This window comes from Eptesicus fuscus, chromosome 8 (assembly GCF_027574615.1).
Source record: "Eptesicus fuscus isolate TK198812 chromosome 8, DD_ASM_mEF_20220401, whole genome shotgun sequence".
NCBI lineage: Eukaryota > Metazoa > Chordata > Mammalia > Chiroptera > Vespertilionidae > Eptesicus > Eptesicus fuscus.
In genome coordinates, this window is record NC_072480.1 from 43,874,675 (window position 1) to 43,895,585 (window position 20,911).

General features: G+C 41.1%; 1 protein-coding gene across 1 annotated transcript in view; it reads right to left on the reverse strand.

Annotated features, from left to right (window-relative positions):
* Positions 1-1,940: 1,940 nt before the first annotated feature.
* TBC1D4 (TBC1 domain family member 4) overlaps positions 1,941-20,911 on the reverse strand; it is a 220,356-nt gene continuing 201,385 nt past the window's right edge. The window contains exons 15-19 of the mRNA XM_028149057.2: positions 18,121-18,365; positions 14,204-14,363; positions 9,844-10,013; positions 8,392-8,568; positions 1,941-4,221 (exon numbers count right to left, since the gene is read on the reverse strand). Coding sequence (XP_028004858.2) covers positions 3,988-4,221; positions 8,392-8,568; positions 9,844-10,013; positions 14,204-14,363; positions 18,121-18,365 — 986 coding nt within the window. The 3' untranslated portion in view covers positions 1,941-3,987. The remainder of the gene's footprint in view (positions 4,222-8,391; positions 8,569-9,843; positions 10,014-14,203; positions 14,364-18,120; positions 18,366-20,911) is intronic.

Below are 20,911 nucleotides of genomic sequence, written 5' to 3' on the forward strand. Positions count from 1 at the left end.
GAAATGTGATGAAAACTTAAACAAAACTTTATTATTTTTGCCTTAAGGAAAAAAAAAAGTAAAGTAATTTTACATGGGTCTTCTTTATATGAGAGACTTTTATATATAAGAAGATGGTCTGTTTTTCTACATCTCTGTTGAGAACAGAGGAAGAAGAAATGTGTTTAATCAGCAGTATTAAAAATATAGGTTTTATAAAAAAAAGTTTCTTGACACTAAAGAGAATTAAGTTTTAAGGATGTTACTAGGGAGATTTAAATACTTTCCCCAAAGGCATTTCTAAATAAGCCAGATTTTTCTATATTGAAGATACTTTACCTGAAAGCAGAGTGGTGAACTGCATTTGTTCAGGTAGCTTTGCTGTCCCTTGAAGCCAATTCCAAAGAAAGATAAGTCGAAACAATAGTGCCACCTAGTGGCAAATTCAGCAATATACCAAGCTATGATTCAATAAATCCTTACATGCTTTATATATTAAAACTAATAATCTTTTTTAAATATAGACACAAACCTATTTCAAGATTAGATTTTCCCATTCATTATTCAGCACATACACGTAAGGGAAAACAAGCCCCAAATCATAGGGCCAACACATGACTAAACCCTCGGGAGGGAACTGGCCAATGACTAGTGTAAGTACTTCCATAGAGTTTAAAGACTAAATCCAACAGAATTGGAAAGATTTAATTAAATTCTTATCAGCCACACTCTCAATGCCTTGGCTGTCTCCGACTTGAAGTCGAGTACAAATCTCTGTTGCTGAGAGAAGGGGTGATTGCTGCTGAGTAGTCATCAGAAAGCCAAAATGAGCGAGAGGGCTTTGGGGCTGCCCTCCTCCCAGTCCCTGCTGGGTGACTGCTCTCAGACAAGGTCTTTTGGGAAACACCCCTTTGTTTTAGGTGGTCTTCCTCATTGTACGGACAAAACGCGAGTTCTGTTGTTAGAAAAACCCAGGTTCACAAGCTGCCATAGACTGAATCAGTCACCACAGTGGTAGAGTGTTTTGAAGAATAGTTCATGAAGGAATGCCAAAGTCTGGCTAACAGTTCCTGTTCTCCTGCCTTTCACACTTCCTCCCTCCACCCTCCCCCCACCCTCCCAGCCCCAGTCTCACACTCACACACACTTGTCTCCCTATTGATTCTCTTGCTGACACTCAAAATATTTAACTACTACATGTAGTGCAAAATACTTAAAAGTTTTAGTCCTAATATTAGCAAGAAGATACAGTATCCTTTTATTAGATTTCAAACATACTTGAGGATATTCTGAAGATGTTTTTAATGTATAATTTGTATTGTTGATACTATTACAGATGTCTCCCATTTATTTTATGTAAACACATTCATATCATATCCTCCAGTAAGTGCCTTAATTCTTATTTGGAAGTTAACCCAATTAAAAAAATGTACTTTCTTGCCCTAGCTGATTTGCTCAGTGGATTGAGCATCGGCCTGAGGACTGAAGGGTCCCAGGTTCGATTCCGGTAAAGGGCACATGCCTGGGTTGCAGGCTCAATTCCCAGTAGGGAATATACAGTAGGCAGCTGATCAATGATTCTCTCTCATCATCGATGTTTCTATCGCTCTCTTCCTCTCCCTCTTCTATAATCAATAAAAATATATATTTTTTAAAATGTACTTTCCCTCTCTCCCTTGCTATTTATGAGGAGCATAGACAATGAAAGTGTAGAATGCAAATCTGTCAGTGTGGTTGACATTTCCTTTCTATCTTCATCAGCCAAAGGCTCCATTGGACAAGAAGTTGAAAATTGGTAACCAGCAATGTACTTTCACAAATGTTCCTAAAAATTATCTTTGTTGTCCCTGATTCTATTAAAAAGAGTTATCAGTGAACCAACTTTAAGTAGCAACATTTTGTAAAGGATTCTAACCAAGAGCTTCTTCTCTCCTATTACAAACAAAAGTAAAACAAGTAAGTCAAGGAAACGGAAGCGATGCATTTATTGGAAATGAACTAGACATTACATACGCCCGATGCAGATGTGATGAAGATGTAACAATGCGTGAAGCATAATTGATGCAACGTTTACAAAATCACAAAAGAAAAGGAAATTCATTTTCAAGAGAAATATTGTATCCAAGACACCTCAATCTCTGAACACCATAACACAACTCATGTCGCTGCCTCTGAACATCCAGAGTAAAATTTACTTTAAACGGAACAAAAGTTTCTCTCCCCAACTTGAAGATTCCTTGGCTCTCACACACATCAGGCGATTTTCATCAGCAGAGAGTAACAGAAGAATATTTCTCATATTCCTCATAGGAAAAAAAAAAAATCTCTCCTTCAGGTAGAGACATTTTGGAGAAATTCGAGCAACCAATCAGTTGGTGGCCCCAATTGAATGGGGTATATAGAATCAGCATTTCCTAGAACCTAGAAATGACATTACCTTAACTATTAAGATTTCATTTTCTTGTGAGGAACTGCCTGCGTTAGAGAGCATGCTGATTGGTAACATGAGTCAGCACAATTATACTGGGTAACTGTGTGGAGGGGGCTTTTCATCTGCTCATCAAGGTTGTCCAAAACCTTTAGAGCTTGACTCTTCTACTCTATGATACAGTGTAGCTTGTGTATACACCAAACTCCCTTCAAAGAAAGTTATCCCAGACCATCCATCTGTGATAATGTTAGGACTGCAAAAAGCAGTAATCATCAATGCTGTTTGGAAAGGCAAAAACGCACCCACTTCCAGAGGCACCATCACAGAATCTCCTCTGAGACGGAGAACGGCCTGTGTGCTTTAAACCTCGCTTCCCTTCCATGCACCCAGCGTACGAGAACGTCTTCCCAGACACCATCTTCCCAGACACCATCTTCCCAGACACCATCCGTGGCTGAAAGCCGGGCGTCCCGACGCAGGGGGGTGCGTTTCGGGAGGGCTTGCTGCGCTTTCCCCTTCCCTTCCAACACGCTGCATCAGCTTGTTTTACACGTTTCACGGTTCTCATACATGTTCCCATGGAAGGGGGAGATGACTGAGAGCTGATTCCATCCTATCAATTGTCCAAATAAAGTGTCTGAACATAGCCTGTCATCTTTAGCAAACCAATCGTGATTGCACTGCCTTGTCCTTCATTTAAGGTAGAGAGAAGTCACAGCTCCCACATGTTGGTGGGGAAATGGCAAATCCTGTCGCCACTTGTGGCACCAAGTAAAGGGGAGACAAATGTGGGAGTGATTTAAATAAAAAGGGGGGAAAACTGTGCAGGTCCCCAGTTAAAACTCGGAGACCTGATATTTTTTAGTTTTGAGTTACAATGCTGGTCTAATTTGCTAGAAAATTAGCAACGTTCTCTCCCACCGTGAACCGGGCGGGTAGACTCAGCCTTGCCTTTTCAGGCACGTGAAGGCACTGCCTGAGCAGCCTCAGAACGCATGTAGACTAACATGCCGGTTGGCACAAAGCAGGCGGGGGAGAAAGGTCCCCGAAAATGTTCCTGGGAAAAACCACAGGAGCGTGACTGACAATCAGTCATCTTCCTGGTCTAGACACACATCAAGTCACACAAATGTTTCCCCACACACACACCACTGCGTGAAACATGCTGTTCTTTGGAGAAAAAAATACATTCATTTTTTTCAAGTATATTTCAATAGACAAAGACTCGCTAGCTTTGTTTCACTACAAAGATGAGATGATTTCGCATGTGTCTAAGGGGAACTTCATGGTGTGGATTTCATGAAGTTTTGATTTTAAAAATTGCTCTAAATATACATGGACTCCTTTTGTCCCGAAGCGTGAATTCTTGATGTCCATTTTCTATATGTACATAGTCTACAACAACAGACATTAGTCCGCCTGTGCCCAATGGCTTAGGGTTGGCAAACTCTGGTGAGAGCGAGGCCCACTGGCTGGGGCTGGGGATGGGGCTCAGCCGGGACGTGGTTCACCCTCAGTGCCTTGCCCAGCGTGGCCCGCAGCTCCGCAGACTGTCCGCAGCATCCTCAGAGCCCCGGCTACGCCTTGCCCCCGGCCTTGGCTTTGTGGTTGGGGTTGCAGGTCAGGTCTCTGAGCAGCGCCTCGCAGTCGGCCAGGGCGTCGGCGGGCAGCAGCTTCCGGATCTGCTCCACTGTCTTCTGATAAGCCATCTTCTCCTGCTCCAGCGTCCGGACTAAAGACTTCATTTTGGTCTCTCTGGTCAAAAGATTTTCCAGGTTGGATTCCAAGGTCTGGATTTTAGCATGGGCTATCTGTTGGCAGGGAGAAGGGAGGAGAGACAAAATAAAAATCCTCCAAATAAAAAATGTGAAGACTCTGGTTTTTCATTATAACAGCAGCCAGACCTTATGTATATTAAGCAATCCTATCATATCTATATATATAAAAGCCTAAGCGATCATTACAACCTGTCAACTGAACAACCGGTTGTTATGACATGCACGGACCACCAGGGGGCAGGCACTCAACGCAGGAGTTGCCCCCTGGTGTTCAGTGCGCTCCCACAGCCAACCTCCTGTGGTCCCTCCCCCAGGCTGGCCAGCCAGCCCCAATTGGCCCTGATCAGGACTGGGTGAGATGGCCCCAATCGCTGGCCAGGCCAAGGGACCCCACCCATGCACAAATTCGTGCACCGGGCCTCTGATGACTTACAAAATAGTATGTGAAGCAGATACTCTGAAACCTTCTATGAAATGGAGATTTTATAGGTTTCTCAAAAAAATTTAACTACAGTACTAACAAAATACATCTCATTTCACTGAGCACACCAAAATTGCAACATTGTCATTAGTCCAAGTTGAGGAGGGTCCTCACTCCATACATTGGTGCTCCCCTAGAATGAGTGGGATCTGATGGAGAAACAGGCGATTCCTGACTGCCTTGAGGTGCTAAAAGGGACTTTTTACCCCCTAAATGGACGTGCAGGGTTTCCCAAATGCACTTAGATTCCTATCAGTTTTTATGGGTGTCAGCGGTACCCAGGTAACTTGGGAACCCAGACACGATGACAACATGAACTGTCAATATGAAAGTTTGTTACCATTAATAAAAATCATTGTAATATAAAGTAGGTGCAAACACACCTCAACCTTGCTTTCTCCTCAGGCATGTCTAAGGTAATGCCTAAGCAGACTTAAAATGCATGTAGACATACTCAATTAACCATCCTTGAAATATCCATGTAATCATGAACAACACCCCAACTGTTTATTTTTCTTTTCAAAAACAAATAACATTGGCTCTTTTTTTGAATAAGAAAAGGCATAAAATTTCCCATGGGCCGGAGCTAAGGTAAGCTGAAGTAAGGAAGTTAGCGTTCCTCTCCTTGGGGAGCAGTTACTCTAGTGTCCCTCATTTCTGCGCTGGTTCTCTCCTAGTTGGTCCAGAGGTTCACCACATAGAAGCAGACTGTAGTGGTCTCTAGTGTGGGAACAGGTGCAGTGTTGGGAAGTGAGGGCTAAGCAGAAAGCAAGGAGCCATTAGGCACTGAAGCTCTAACTCAGATCTCATCTCCCAGCCCCCAGAAGGTTTGCCCTCTAATCTCCTCTCCACTAAACACTCTTAAGTCCCACCCCTCCAGCCTTGAATACACAGCACCATTATATAATTGCAGATGTGAAACTTTAATTTCCATTAAATTGCTCACTGCAGTTGTAAGTGTGCATTTATTTATAAACTAGTGGCCCGGTGCACGAAATTCGTGCTGGGGGGGGGGGGGTGGTCCCTCAGCCCGGCCTGCACCCTCTACAATCTGGGACCCCTCAAGGGATGTCCTACTGTCGGTTTACAGGGATCAGGCCTAAACCAGCAGTCAGACATCCCTCTTGCAATCTGGGACTGCTGGCTCCTAACTGCTCACCTGCCTGCCTGCCTGATTGCCCCTAACCACTCTGCCTGCCGGCCTGCTCGCCCCCAACTGCCCCCTACTGCCAGCCTGCTTACCCCCAAATGCCCCCCTCACCAGCCTGATCACCTCCAACTGCCCCCCGTGCCAGTGTGCTCACCCCCAACTGTCCCCCCCTGCTGGCCTGCTCGCCCCCATCTTCTCTCCCCTCTGGCCTGCTCATCCCCAAATGCCCCCCTGCTGGCCTGTTCACTCCAAACTGCCCCCCCACACTGTCCTGATCACCTCCAACTGACCCCCCTGCTGGTCTGCTTACCCCCTATGGCCCTGCCCCCCACCAACCTGATCACCCACAACTTCTGTCCCATCTTGGCCTGATCACCCACAACTGCCCTCCCCTCTTGGCCTCTAACCGCCTCTACCTCGGCCCTGCCACCATGGCTTCGTCCAGAAGAATGTCTGGAAGGTCTCCTGGAAGGTGTCCCAGTCTAATTAGCATATTACCTTTTTATCAGTATAGATAGAGGCCTGGTGCACGGGTGGGGGCCGGCTGGTTTGCCCTGAAGGGTGTCCTGGATCAGGGTGGGGGTCCCGCTGGGGTGCCTGGCCAACCTGGGTGAGGGGCTGATGGCTGTTTGCAGGCTGGCCAAGCCCCCCAGCGGGGTCCCTTATCCTTGGGGGTGTGGCCAGCCTGAGTGAGGGGCTGAGGGCTGTTTGCAGGCTGGCCACAGCCCCTTCAGGGGGTGGGGGTCCCGCTGGGGTGCCTGGCTAGCCTGGGTGAGGGGCTGAGGGCCGTTTCCGGCTGGCTACCCCCCCTTCAGGGTGGGGGTCCCCACTGGGGTGCCTGGCCAGCCTGGGTGAGAGGCTGACGGCTGTTTGCAGGCTGGCCACAGCCCCTTCAGGGTGGGGGGTCCTGCTGGGGTGCCTGGCCAGCCTAGGTGAGGGGCTGATGGCCGTTTTCAGGCTGGCCACACCCACTGGTGACCCAAGCTCCCAGCCCCTCCATTTTTCTTTTTTTTTTTTCCAGCACCTCCTTGAGCGGAGGCCAGGGCCAGCTGGAAGCAGGTATCTGCGATTTATTTATCTTCTATAATTGAAACTTTGTAGCCTTGAGCAGAGGCCAGGGCCGGCCAGGGCGGGCGGGAAGCTTGACTTCCTCCATCGCTGGGGGCAACCCAAGCCTCCTGCTCACTCTAGCTCCATGGCCATGGCCATCTTTGTTGGGTTAATTTGCATACTTGCTCCTGATTGGCTGGTGGGTATAGCGGAGTGATGATTAATTTGCATGTTTCTCTTTTATTAGTGTAGACTAGAGGCCCAGTGCATGAAATTCATGCATTCAGGGTGGGTGGGGGGCATCCCTCAGCCCGGCCTGCACCCTCTTGCAGTCTTGGAGCCTTCAGGGCCTAAGCTGTCAGTTTGACATCCTTAGCACTGACACGGATTTGGGAGAGGCTCCCGCCACCGCCACTGCGCTAGCCAGCCATGAGCCCGGATTCTGGCTGAGTGGTGCTCCCCCTGTGGGAGTGCACTGACCACCAGGGGGCAGCTCCTGCATTGAGCGTCTTCCCCCTGGTGGTCAGTGCATGCCATAGTGACCGCTATTCGGTCAATTTGCATATTAGCCTTTTATTTTATAGAATATATAATTTTGTATTCCCTAGTAATTGTCAACTTCTTGATGGCAGGGATTATGCATTACACATTTTCATTCCATTCTCTCAAACGTGTCTCCTGCTCTTTCCATTTCTGTGAGTTTTACTCTAGACAATTCTCATCATCTCCAATCAGACTTGTGCAAATGTTTTCTAGCTGGTCTCCCACCTTCTCTTCCCATTCTAATCTGCACCACTTTCTAAAGAATGGCTCAAACAGTTGGAAAACGTTTCCCTCTCAATAGGATGAAAGCCATGCTCTTCTGCTTCACACGGAGTTATCTACAATTCCATTGTGTTTATCCCATAACTCCTCAACATAAACCATAAACTGACACCAAGCTTACTCTGCTGCTGTGCCACATCCTCCTTATTTATACCAACCCCTCCACTCCTCACTCGCTCCTTCCACCAACCATTCAGAGTTGGCTCAAGCCCCAAGTTCCCTAGAACATTCCCAGTTTCCCACATGCAACCTCTCCTTCCTTGAATTTAACCAAATACAGGGTGGGGCAAAATAGGTTTATAGTTGTGAGTTCACAAAACACAGAGTTTGTTCTTGTATTATTATTTATTGTATTCATTTCCATACAAGCAACTGTAAACCTACTTTGGCTCCACCCTATATGTGCAACACCCATTGAGTAGTTAACCAGATTCTACTTTGAGTTGACATTTAACTCTTTTGTGAGTGTACATTTCCTCTCTCAAGTGATATTTCAATTGATATGTGCATTTACAGCCCCACAGCACTTTGACATAGTCTGACACACTGTGGTCCATCGTCAGCAATGGTTCAATCCATGTCACATCCCTATTATTCCAGTATAGCTCTGTACAGGCAGGAGGCATTCAAGTGGTTTGTTTGTTTGTTTTTTTTTGGGGTTTTGGGGTTTTTTTGGGTCAAAACTTTCTGTCTTTACCTGCAATTTTTCTAGGAGGTCCATGTTTTGCCTTTTCAGTTGGTTGTTGGCCCTCTCCAGCTTCTCCACAGGCTCGCTGTCCTCACAGGCATAGGACGATTCCTGCAACTCATCCTGCAGCACGTGATACTCCACCTCATAGGCATGCAACTGTTTAGAAATGTCCATCTCAAAAACCTGCCATGAAAACGCCACGGGTTAGTCTGGTCTTCAGTATGTATACTGATACACAGCCTGTGTAGCTGGTGTATTTCATAGAGATGTCCAAATACTTATTAATGAGGAATAGTATGGCATAGCAGGAATGTCAATGTAAGGAAAAATGAATTATTTCTACACACATGAAACATTGTCATCATGAGGCCAAGACTACAATAAGTTAATATTCAAAGATATCTGGTAACCAAAATATACACAATCTAGTAACTATCTCCCAACATGTAGCATACCAGATAGTTACTGAGTACCTCCTATCTATGTTAGAGATCATCTTTGCTGATCAGTAAGCAAAATTGCATAGAGTATTTCTATAATAATGACACCCAAAGCCCTTCTAATTATTTGTCAATGGGGCAGAAAGGTCGTATACTACACATTCTGATCCATTTGCTAAGCCATGGTGGGCCTCTTAGGAGACATCTATGTATTCTACCACACAGAGAATCTTCAAAATTGTACACCCTGTGCACTGCACAGAGCTGCAGGGTTTAATCGGGCTGCCTCCCCTCTCCCATATTGCTGCCAAATAGGAAGACAGGTTATTTGGCAGTTAGAGGATAGGTAACCCCTGCTTAATCTAATCATGTGGGGGAAGGCGAGGCAGCCGCTGCCATTTAAGCATTGGTGTCGACACTAACATTGTGGAGAAAAAAGAGCCCACAAAGAATCTGTCTTATCATTTTATAATCAGATATACTCAAACCTTAGAATTTAAATGAGATTTCTAGACAATCTTATTATTCCTCTCAAACAAGTATCACTCTTTCCCTACTAGTGTGTATGGACACAATGGACTATTGTACAATCGTTAAAAATGATGACATGGAGCTGTATTTATTGGCATGAAAGAATGTCTAATACTTTACAGATATTTTAATTAAGAATTAAGTTATGCAATAGCATGTATAGTATAATTTCACTTACGTAAAAATATATGTATACGTATATATAAGCAAAGGGAGACGTGTAAAAGGTAGTTTAAAAGGTTTTAAATTTCAAGGTGCCAAAGGTGAAGGGGTTAAGCAGTACAAATTGGCAGTTATAAAATAGTCACACAGAAAATGTCACAATACAGAAATTTCACGTTTCACTTCTAAATAGAATATAGCTGATCAAATAAAAAACATCTGTCAAGCAAAACTACATCTTTATGCTAAAATATTTAATATATAATTAGTAGAGGAAATTGCTTTATAATCTTGTATCTTATTACTATCATGTTGTAAAGCATACCTGGGTGATAATTTTTTCCATTTCAGATGTATTCATATCAGGTAGCGTGCTTTTAAGAAATTCAACAATATTTTCGAAGCTTTCACATTCCATTATAAGTGTTTCTTGGCTGCTCAGCAGGCTGAGTGCAACCTTAAATATGACTTCAGTTCCCTGAAGAAAAATAATATCTAAAAAAAGAGATAATTTTCATAATCAAAATTATGCATCCACTATTGTAAATAGCATGCTATTGGTGTTAATAGTTTAGTGTGTGTTTTTTATTGTGGTTATTGTTTTAAATTACTGCAGCAAAACCACCAAATATTTTGCCAAAGAAAAGTGGTCAAAATCACCTAGATTTAAAAACAAAAAATTTTTCAACAATAAAGATTTTAAAAATAATAATAAATAAAATAAAAACAAAAAATATGGTGGAAACACAGATGTTTATTCTCCTTACTACAAGGTATCATCAAAATATCACCCTTAAATAGTTAGCACTATAAAAATACATTAAAATATCCAGCTATAATGTGAAGTCAGCAACTGTTGTTTCCAGAGCACAAAACTGAAATTCAAAATACTATATATAAACTAGAGGCCCGGTGCACGTAAGTCGTGCACTGAGGGGGCGGGGGGGGGGGTCCCTCAGCCCAGCCTGCACCCTCTCGCAGTCTGGGAGCCCTCAAGGGATGTCCGACTGACAACTTAGGCCCGCTCCCTGACATCCTTAGTGCTGCCACGGAGGCAGGAGAAGCTCCCACCACCACTGCTGCTCACCAGCTGTGAGCCCGCCTCAGGGCTTCTGGCTGAGCGGCGCTCCCCTGTGGGAGCACACTGACCACCAGGGGGCAGCTCCTGCGTTAAGCGTCTTCCCCTGGTGGTTAGTGCACATCAGAGCAACCGGTTGTTCCGCCGTTTGGTCAATTTGCAGATTAGCCTTTTATTATATAGGATCTTTTATTTCTAGAAGTTCCACTTTGCTCTTTTTTTAAAATATATATTTTTATTTATTTCAGAGAGAAAGGGAGAGGGAAAGAGAGATAGGAGCATCAATGATGAGAGAATCACTGATTAGCTGCCTCCTGAATGCTCCCCAGGGGATCAAGACAGCAACCCAGGCATATGCCTTTGACTGGAATCGAACCTGGGACCCTTCAGTCCACGGTCTGAAACTCTATACACTGAGCCAAACCAGCTAGGGCACACTTTGCTCTTTTCTATATCTTCTATTTATCTCCTTATTATGTTCATGCTTTCCTTTAAGTTCCTGAACATACTTTATAATAGCTGTCTAAAATTCTTGTCTGCTTTCGATCATTATTCTTTTTTTTTAGTCTATTTATATTTCCTGATTTTGATTCCCACTTTCCTGCTTCTTCCCAGTAATTGCTAAGTGTCTAAAATTTTTGTTCTTCTTTTAAAGAGCAGCTTTACTTGGAAGACAGTTAAATTGCCTGCAGATCAGCTTTCACGATTTGAATGTAAGCTCTGTTGGTACGGACTTACGGTGGCCTTTAATCTAGTGCTATTTAGCCTTATTATCAAGGCCTGGCCCTTCTGGGGTCTCTATTAACTGTACCAGATGTTCAAAAAGGTCTCATTACTGTGTGGGATCAGAACTCTACCATCTCTCAATTCTTTGTTAGTGCTGGGACTTGTTTAGCCTATAGCTTCCTAGTGGTTTGTTCTCTTCTCAGTAATTGTTCTTTGACCAACCACTTGAAATCTCATCCTAAGTATGCAGGGCACAGTATTCAGCTAGAGACTCAATGAGACCCCATACAGATGTTTGGGGATCTTTATCTGGGCAATGCCCTTCTCTCTGATACACTGGCCCACAAAGTCCAGCCACTGCAGCCTCTCTGATCCCCAATCTGTTTCCCCAACTCAGTGAGACCACCATGCTTTGTTTAGAATCCCCTTCCACATACTATGTACGATCCAGAAAGTTTCTCCAGGCAGAAAATCAGGGGCATACATATTAGGACTCTCTCCCTTTGTTTCCCTTCTCTCAGTGATCAAAATCCTGCATTGCCAGGTGTCCAATGTTTGCAAACAGATGTTCCATAGACTTTGCCCAGTTCTTCCTTTATTTACAATGAAGAAAGGCACCCGGGACCCAGGCTTCGCTCCCAGGCAACCAGGACGGGGTTTCCCTCGCAGCCAGAAGGACATCCGGTCTAATTAGCATATTACACTTTTATTATTAAAGATAGAGCAAATTATTTATTTGATCTTTATGACACATCTTTGGAAACTAAGGTTTAACACGAACTTTAAAAGGAAAGAAAGAGACACAGGAAGTCATAGCTATAAAATAAGAAACTTAGCTACAGACAAACATAAGGGTGTAAAAATGAGATTATTAATAAAGTCATATTGGGGGGAAATCATATCTTTCTCTTAGGCCATTTAAATGTATAAACTAGACATACCAAGTTATGTCAACAGAAGCTATGCCAAAGTACTTTAGCAATACAAAAATCAGAGAAATCTAATTAGCAGAATAAAAAGAAAGCATTCCGTTCCCTCTGGAGTCTTTAAAAAGAGGGAACTGTGCCTGGCCTGCGTTGCTCAGTGGTTGAGCGTTGACCTATGAATCAGGAGGTCATGGTTCGATTCCCGGTCAGGACACATGCCGGGTTGCAGGCTTGATCCCCAGTGTGGGGCGTGCAGGAGGCAGCCAATCAACGATTCTCTCTCATCATTGATGTTTCTATCCCTCTCTCCCTCTCCCTTCTTCTCTGAAATCAATAAAAACGTATTTTTTTTAAAAAGAGGGACTTGTGAAACCATTGTTACAAACATGGTCACTCTTCTTGCTCATGCACCTTTCCCTTTCCTGAGAGTCACTATTCTTTGCTAGCTTCAGAGAAACAGGCTGAGCAGCTATCGTAGAGCCGACAGCATCGTTCATATATCTCTTCATAGGAAAAAACTGACTACTGGGGAGATTTCTTTCCTAAATTCTAATATCAAATCTCTAAACATAAGTCAGAGAGAGATGCCCTGAAACACCATAACATCATTTTGATTTAATAACCTGTTCTCTGAGAAGAAATATATTTGTGTATATATATATACTATTAGTATATAGAAGACATATTAATAGGAACCCAAGTTCCTGAGAAAACTTCACTGGAGAAGAGCAATCATCTATATTCCATAAAAAAGAGAAAGTTGATGAACATTTGATTCCATGCATCTTGATTTTACTCTTTTGTTGCACTTTCTCTATAGACTGCATTGCCGCTAATACAGTGTTTAACTTTTTAAATTATAGCCGCCAATAAGAAAGACACTGTACATTGTAATCTGGCATATGTATACATATTACATATATACCTAAAAAAATTGAAGTTTCTCCAAACAACATTTTTCATTATTTGTAAAACTCTCTAATATTTTCACAGTATTCTATTCATCTCATTTTTTTCTAATGCTGGTAATGACCTAAAATTGGGCCAATATGAGTTGACAAAAAGCTCCAGTTTAGCAAAAGCACAGTTATAAATATCGACTACTTGCATCACAGATACCAGATATATAAGCAGAACATAAAAATTGTGGGAGCCCTTTCTGAGGTCAACAAGGTCCTAAACAACATTAGAACAAACTTCTAGTAAAGCATTGTTATGGGGTTTTTTTTAAGTATATTATTTAAATATATTTTTTAAATAATGAACTTAGAGCCCTGGCTGGTTTGGTCAGTGGTTGAGCATCAACCCATGAACCAGGAAGTCACGGTTCAATTTCCAGTCGGGCACATGCCTGGATTGCAGGATCAGTCCCCAGCAATGGTAGGGTGTGTGCAGGAGGCAGCCGATCAATGATTCTCTCTTATCATTGATGTTTCTATCCCTCTCTCCAACTCTCTTTCTTCCTCTGAAGTCAATAAAAACATTAAAAAAGGAGAGAGAAAAGGAATGATATTGATATAGGTACTTCTTTTGACCCAGTCAGAAAACATGTTTCTCTGTGGTTTGCACCCACGTTGAAGAGGACAATGGGGAAGAAAAAACAAAACAAAACAGAGGTCAGAAAGATATGTATGAAATTTTGGAAAATTATTCAGAGTAACTTCTTAGTTTGGATTTTTAAAGAAGTATACTCTGATTATTAGGTATAAATGAAAGAAAAGGCTCCAATACAGCTCACTCAAATATAGGAGCCGGATTCTTCTTCTTTCCCTTGTAATATCAATTTTATTTAAGAGCAATATGGTTTCAAATTACTCTCAGAACAGAGCCAGGCATGTTTATTCAACTCCACTAGCAATCTGCTATTCTGTATAACACATAATAAAACAATTGGCTAGAAGTATATTCCTTTGAAATAAATAACACTGTTCCATTTGCTCAGAGGCATCTCTTACCAAAAACTCTGGCTACAAATCCTAATGGAAATTGAGAGGCAAACAATGTGAGGAACCAGGGGGCAGCATAAAGACTGGGGCTGATTTCATTTTCTTCCAGGTGATTGTAGAGCTCTCTGTGATAGTCATGAAGGAGTCTGGACAGCTGGTACATTTGAATCTAAAGTTAATTTGGAGAAGAAAATAAAACATTATGCATTTGTCTGAGGGTGCATAAAATACACAAACTTTAATTTTATTGCTCTAATATTGAATAACAAATTCACATATATTCAAATAAAAGCAGTATTACTTTATTTTTATTGTTATGCTATAATTGATAGTTAAGTTCACTTAACTGAGGTCATAAAAGCAAGTCACAGAAAGGTCATCTAAGACTATTGGGCAAGTTTTACCATCATGTGTGTTTTGGTTTAACATATATATGGAAACTAGAGGCCTGGTGCATGAATTCGTGCACAGGTGGGGTCTAGCAGGGAAGAGGGGCCATGGGCGGTTGGCCAGCCGGCCCGCCCCCTGGTCAAACACCCGGTTGAACTCCAGGTCGAGGGGACAATTTGCATATTAGCCTTTTATTATATAGGATGGTCATTCTTTCCTCATGTAGATATTAATGTAGGAAGGTATTAATCAGAACTGTCCTGAGTCAGGACTCTCATGGGGGAGGCCCATTCTAATTTCAGGCCAATCCCAGAAAAGCCTCCACTCTAAAGAATCTACCACATTCAGTTCAGAAGCAAAGCCTACTCTATTTGCTGGGCTCCTGTCTGATTTATGATGGAGCTCTGGCCTACACCCACTGGGCAATGGACACTACTAGGCTTAGCATGTTATGGAGTCAGAATCTTGAGATATAACTTTTAATGTCCAAGGTATTCCAGAAGCTTATTTTTCATGACAAAGGGGATTAAAGCAAAATCTGCAGTCTGAATGTTTCTAGTATTAAAATAAGAAATTACTTCATGTGGTTACTGAGTTGATTACTGATATTTCAAAAAAATTATAAACACAACACATAGCAACTTATGTCTGTAGTAGAAAAGGTTAAGCAGAAGCAAACAATAAACAAATTTGTGAATTGGGCTTTAATTTATATTTTTATCCATACAGTAACAGATTGAATAGTGTGGTTCCTTGATCAGTTATATCAGCTTAACATTTTGGTAAGAAATGTACACAATATCTTATAAAATCTAGCAGACTTATTTCATGAGAAGGTATCATCAAACTATCACCCTTAAATAGTTAGCTCTATAAAAATACACTAAAATATACAGCTATATTGTGAAGTTAGCAACTGTTGTTTCCAGAGCACAAAACTAAAATTCAAAGTACTATATATAAATAAAGCAAATTATTTGTTTGATCTTTATAACATATCTGGAAACTAAGGTTTGACACAAACTGTAAAAGGAAAGAAAAAGACACAGGAAGTCATAGCTATAAAGTAAGAAGCTTAGCTACAGGCAAACATAAGGTTTAAAAATGAGATTATTATCTTACTAAGTCATATTGAAAAATCCTGTATTTCCCTTAGGCCATTTACAATTTATAAACTAGACAGACATACTGAGTTATGTCAAGAGAAGTTATATCAAAGTGCTTTGGTAGCACAAAAATCAGAGAAATCTAATTAGCAGAAGAAAAAGAACGCATAGCATCAAAAGCATTCTGTTCTTGTATAGTTATGATCATAATTCAGAAGCAATACTTCAATGTTTAATTTTTTTTTTAAAAGAACGCTACTTTTTCCCTACATTCTAAACTAGGGGTGGAGAACATTCCATGAAGATATATTTCCATTAAATTTATTTTGAAAAAGGCAAATAAAAGCACAATTCATTCTTCTTTCAAAGGAAACTTTAATAATAAAATGCCATTTTCTAAGATAAATAATTCTTCCATTCTACCTTACAGATAACGTGGCAAATCTTCAGATGGAAGAGGGGAGATAAGGGACAGGTGAGAAGTGTGGGGCATGAGAAGATGGAAAAAAGTAGAGACCAAAGATTTTACATAAAAAGATATGATGCTTTTACACTCAAAACAAAAAACTGCAGATACAAAAAAATGAGACGTGGTTAGAAGAGTCCTCAACCCTCTCCTCCTTTTACAGACAGAGCCTACAATACCCAAGCTCACACTACACAGGTATCAGAAATCATACCAAGTGATCCCAAGCACATTGCTGCTTCCACTTTTGAAATTCATATTGATTAGTTAAAAAACAATTCTTGCTCTAAAAAGTGGAAAAGTGTTTACAGAGCAAAAAGATCTTCTCTTCTAGAATAAGGTTCCCTATCTTGTGGCCTATAAAAATGCTACCACCAAAAATGTTAAAACATCTTCATTTTCATTAGTACAGACTTAACAGATTTCTTGGCAATTGCAAGTCATATTAAATTAATACATAAATCCAATTTCTATAAATTTTTATAATGTCAAATTGATGAGATTTTTTAAATAAAAAAATCACTGCATTTTTAAAGTGACAGCTATAGATCAACCAAAGGACTTGTATGCATGCATATAGGCCTAACCAATGGACACAGACAACAGGGGGGTGAGGGCATGAGTGGGGGGAATGGGAAGCTAATGGGGAGATGAGGACACGTATGTAATAATTTAATCAATAAAGAAATTTAAAAAAATAAAGTGATAGCTATATCTATCTTTTTATTTATTGACCAAAATCAACTATTCACAAGTACTCTCTAATCTTTGCAATTCTAAGGAGAGCTACCAAACTGGTATTTCTGGAAATCAGAACTATTTAATTCCTATAAGGGCAGCAATGCTTCCTATCCGATATGAGACTAGTAAACTATTAAGCAATAAAATGAAAAATAACACCTTCCACGGTCATTATTATTTCACGTAGGGAATGTTTATAGACCTATGAATGGTCAACAATTAGGAACCAAATCACCGTATCTGTTTTACGGTGAACACCCTTCATATGAACTCACACCTGAAAACCGAACCCTGGGAGGAAAGGCCCATCCCCTAGCAAAAACGTCATCTTCATAAAGAGAAACGGGGCGCTCCTTCTCCACCATCCTCTCAGGAGAACCCCATACACTCTCCTGCTCCTCAAGTGAAAACATCAAATCTTTTTTTGCCTGTGAATTGGTAACTAAGGTATTAAATGAGAAAACTGATCCTTGGGAACCGGGAAACAGAGTATACTGTAAGAGCATTTTTTAATATTTTACTTCTTATCCAAAGCATAACATTAGGACTAACTGGGTATCATACTGACCTCACTTCAAAGCAAGAGATTCCTCTCTTTAAAGTCTTCCTTTATATTTTTACTAGTAGTAGTAAAAGCTTTAAATTGCAAGGTAGTAGATGTTTGGGATATCCTATCTACAGATAAGATTTAAACTTCTTGTTAGAAACTTATACACTAAGGAAAATGAAGTTTAAACTAGAGAGGAGAAATGTGTAAACAGGGAGTTGGAACTAAGTTGAAGATAGAAGTAGCAGTGAATACCCTACTTAACCAAAAAATCTTAACAGTGCTCCTTTAGAGCATGCTAAGAAAAGTAGGCTGACACAGTACCATATACTTTGAACTTTCCCAATCTAAGAAGCTATCTGACCTTATGGTAAAAGAGGGGAGACATGGTAAGCTCAGAAGAACCATGACATAGACATCTGTCATTTCTGCACGCCAAGTAAAGGAATAAAGACATTATATTTTCAGATTTTAAACAAAAGACCTGTGATTCTTTGCAACTGACAAGTTGAGGAAAAGTGAATTAACATGACTTAATTCTTCTTCCATGTAATGTGTAGACTTAGGGCACAGTGGGTCCAAACTTATTTAAATCTACTGTAATTTAGAAGAGGGTTGCTCCTAAGATTTTCTGGTCACAACTTTACGCATTCCCTGAGAATGTCTGCAGCCTCACCTGCAGCGACATCATGTCGGGTCTGTACTGTTTGCGGAAGCCGAGGTCATACATGAGGAACTTCAGCATTTCAAAGGCTTGCTCTTCACTCATGTGCAAAAGCAGGACTCCAGCCACAAAGCTGATCCCCTGACAGTAACCCACTTCTTTGTCCAGCAAGGAGTAGGCTTTCAAGAGGTTGAAGAGTGACAGTTGCCCTGCCCCAAGCTGTGCTGAAAAGTAAGGGTGAGTAGGAAACGTCCTTCCTGCAGAGGAAAAGAAAGGAAATATTTTTGAGATGTCCTCGTGCTTTGGAGACCAGAGAAAAACTGCAATTCAATGATTTCCAGAAATAAAGATTCTTGCTCAAACCAGTTGGAGTTGCTTAGAGTGCTCATGGAACTGAGTCAATCTCTCTCTCTCCCCCTCCCTGCCCCTTTCTCTCTCTCCCCAGGTCTTGCCTGCCAGATCATCACCCTATCTCCACATACAAGACAGGGATGTAAACATTTTATGCTAACCAGAACTTCTATCTAGGGGGTAAAAAATAAGCATAAGCAAATCAAGGATATATCCAGAAGAGATCTTAAGAGAATAAAATATAAAATTTGTTCTGACTATAAATCAAGGCAAATTCTAAGGTCACTTAAAAACCACCTGCTAACAGAAACCATAAGAGGTATCGTTATTTAAAAGGAAATCTTAGTAGTCCTAAACAGATTTATTCCTGCTTCTCTTATAATATGACACTGGAGGGACTTTTGGGAGCTGTTTTGCTTTACATTCAATCTATCATTCAGGAAAAACTTATTTTTCAAATATCCTTTGCTCTCTGTTTCTTAAACCATCTCCATGAGCCATGTAGAGCTCGTCTCTTTTTTTTTTCTTTTTTTTCCCAATATATCAAAAAAGGACAAGGAAAGTAAGGGGTCAAGGTGATTTCAAAAAAATTCCCCTCGGGTAGTGGAGCGCTGTCCCATGCACTGAAGGGCCACAGATTTGATTACAGGTCAGGACACATACCCAAAAGACCTAAGATTCTTTGCAACTGATAAGGTTTCAGGTTCCATCCTGGGTTGGGGTGCGTGCAGGAGGCAACCAATTGATGCTTCTCTCTCACATTGATGTTTCTCTCTCTCTCTCTCTCTCTCTCTCTCTCTCTCTCTCTCTCTCGTCAATGAAAAAAAAAAAAATATATATATATATATATATATATATATATATATTTTTTAAATTCCTCTGTAAATTCTCCTTTGGATATAAAATTACCATGGAGATACTTCAGTCAGCAAACACAACCAGTCCTGGATCACTGAAAAGTTGGTACTAAACAGAGAAACAAACCCATCTTCACCACCAAAGCTGTGCACACAGCCTGATGCGGGACTTTCTTTGTGCCACGAAAATGAAGGGATGGTAGCTTCCTTGTGAAATGACTAGTCGTGTCAGTTAAATCTTATAAGAATTCCAGATTTTTAAATGTTTCCACCACATGTGCTTAAGAGTGACACCCCTCCCCCCATCCTCAGGAACTGGTAAGATTAATTCTGCAGAGCAAGTAAGGGGAAGATGTGAGAAATAACAAGAACACTCTGACGAAACACAGATGGCTACAAGTAGAGTCAAATAAGCATTTTTAAAATTATCATTTTACTTTCTCAGTTAAAATTTTTGTTAAAGAAAACGATAAATAAGTTATATAAATAAGTCCCTGCAATCTGATCTCATCATCTCCTTCTATTAGGACATCTTGACTCACCCTAAATGTATCATCCCAATTTCTAGTCTCAGGATCAATTTCCAGTCACAGAACCACAGATCTGCAGGGTACACAAGGATTGCCTAGTGCCAAGTCCTCATTTAAGAGAGAAGATTGAGTCTCAGAAGCAAAGTAATTTGCCTAAAACCACAGTTCAGTGGTAAAATCAGAACAAGAACTGACGTTTCCAGTTTCTTTGTAAAATTCTCCCTTTTAATTCTATTGGGCTCAAAAATATTAACAGATTTGGGCCCCTTTCCCAACAAAAAGCTATCATCTAAAAGGAACAGAGGTCAAAACTAGGTTTTGGCCAGTGATTTTTATATGCCCTAATATAAGGTGACTCCAAATAAAATGTAACCACTTGTTTTCACAAATGGGCTCAAGTAACATATCTGTCCACTTTAAAATTACCAATTTTTAGGGATACAGATGAAATAGTCAAATGTCAGTGTACAATATTTAATCCAAAATGTTTGATATTATAAAATAATAAAATCCTATATAATAAGAGAGGAATATGCTAATTATCCATTACGCCGTGAGGCGTAACGACAGACTGTGTAACGACCGGATCACGGATCTGCAGGAGGGTGGGGCAGCGAACTACAAGCGGGCGGCGGAGAGCTACAGGAGGGGGCAGGGAGAAAGCTATGGGGAGGCAGGGGGCGGGGGGAAGGGGGAGAGCTACAGGAGGGCGGGGCAGCGGGCGGAGAGCTACAGGAGGGCAGCAGTGAGCTACTGGCATATGGATTCATGTGCAGGGCTACTAGTATATATTATAATATGTTAATTTAGAGAAAAACTAGGCACAATATAATTTTTAAAATAATACTATTTTTACTTCCTTAAGTTATTTGAAATTTAGCACTTACAAACACAGCTTTATAATGCTGTCACTGGAAATTCTCCCCCAGGTTGTAGTTACCCATTCATCTAACATTATGACATATAATTTTTCTTTCACCCTATAGGGAAGTATTCATGATTTCCACAACATAACCACTCATTGTATTGCTTTATAAATTCATATTCAAAGGCTTGTTTTCAGCA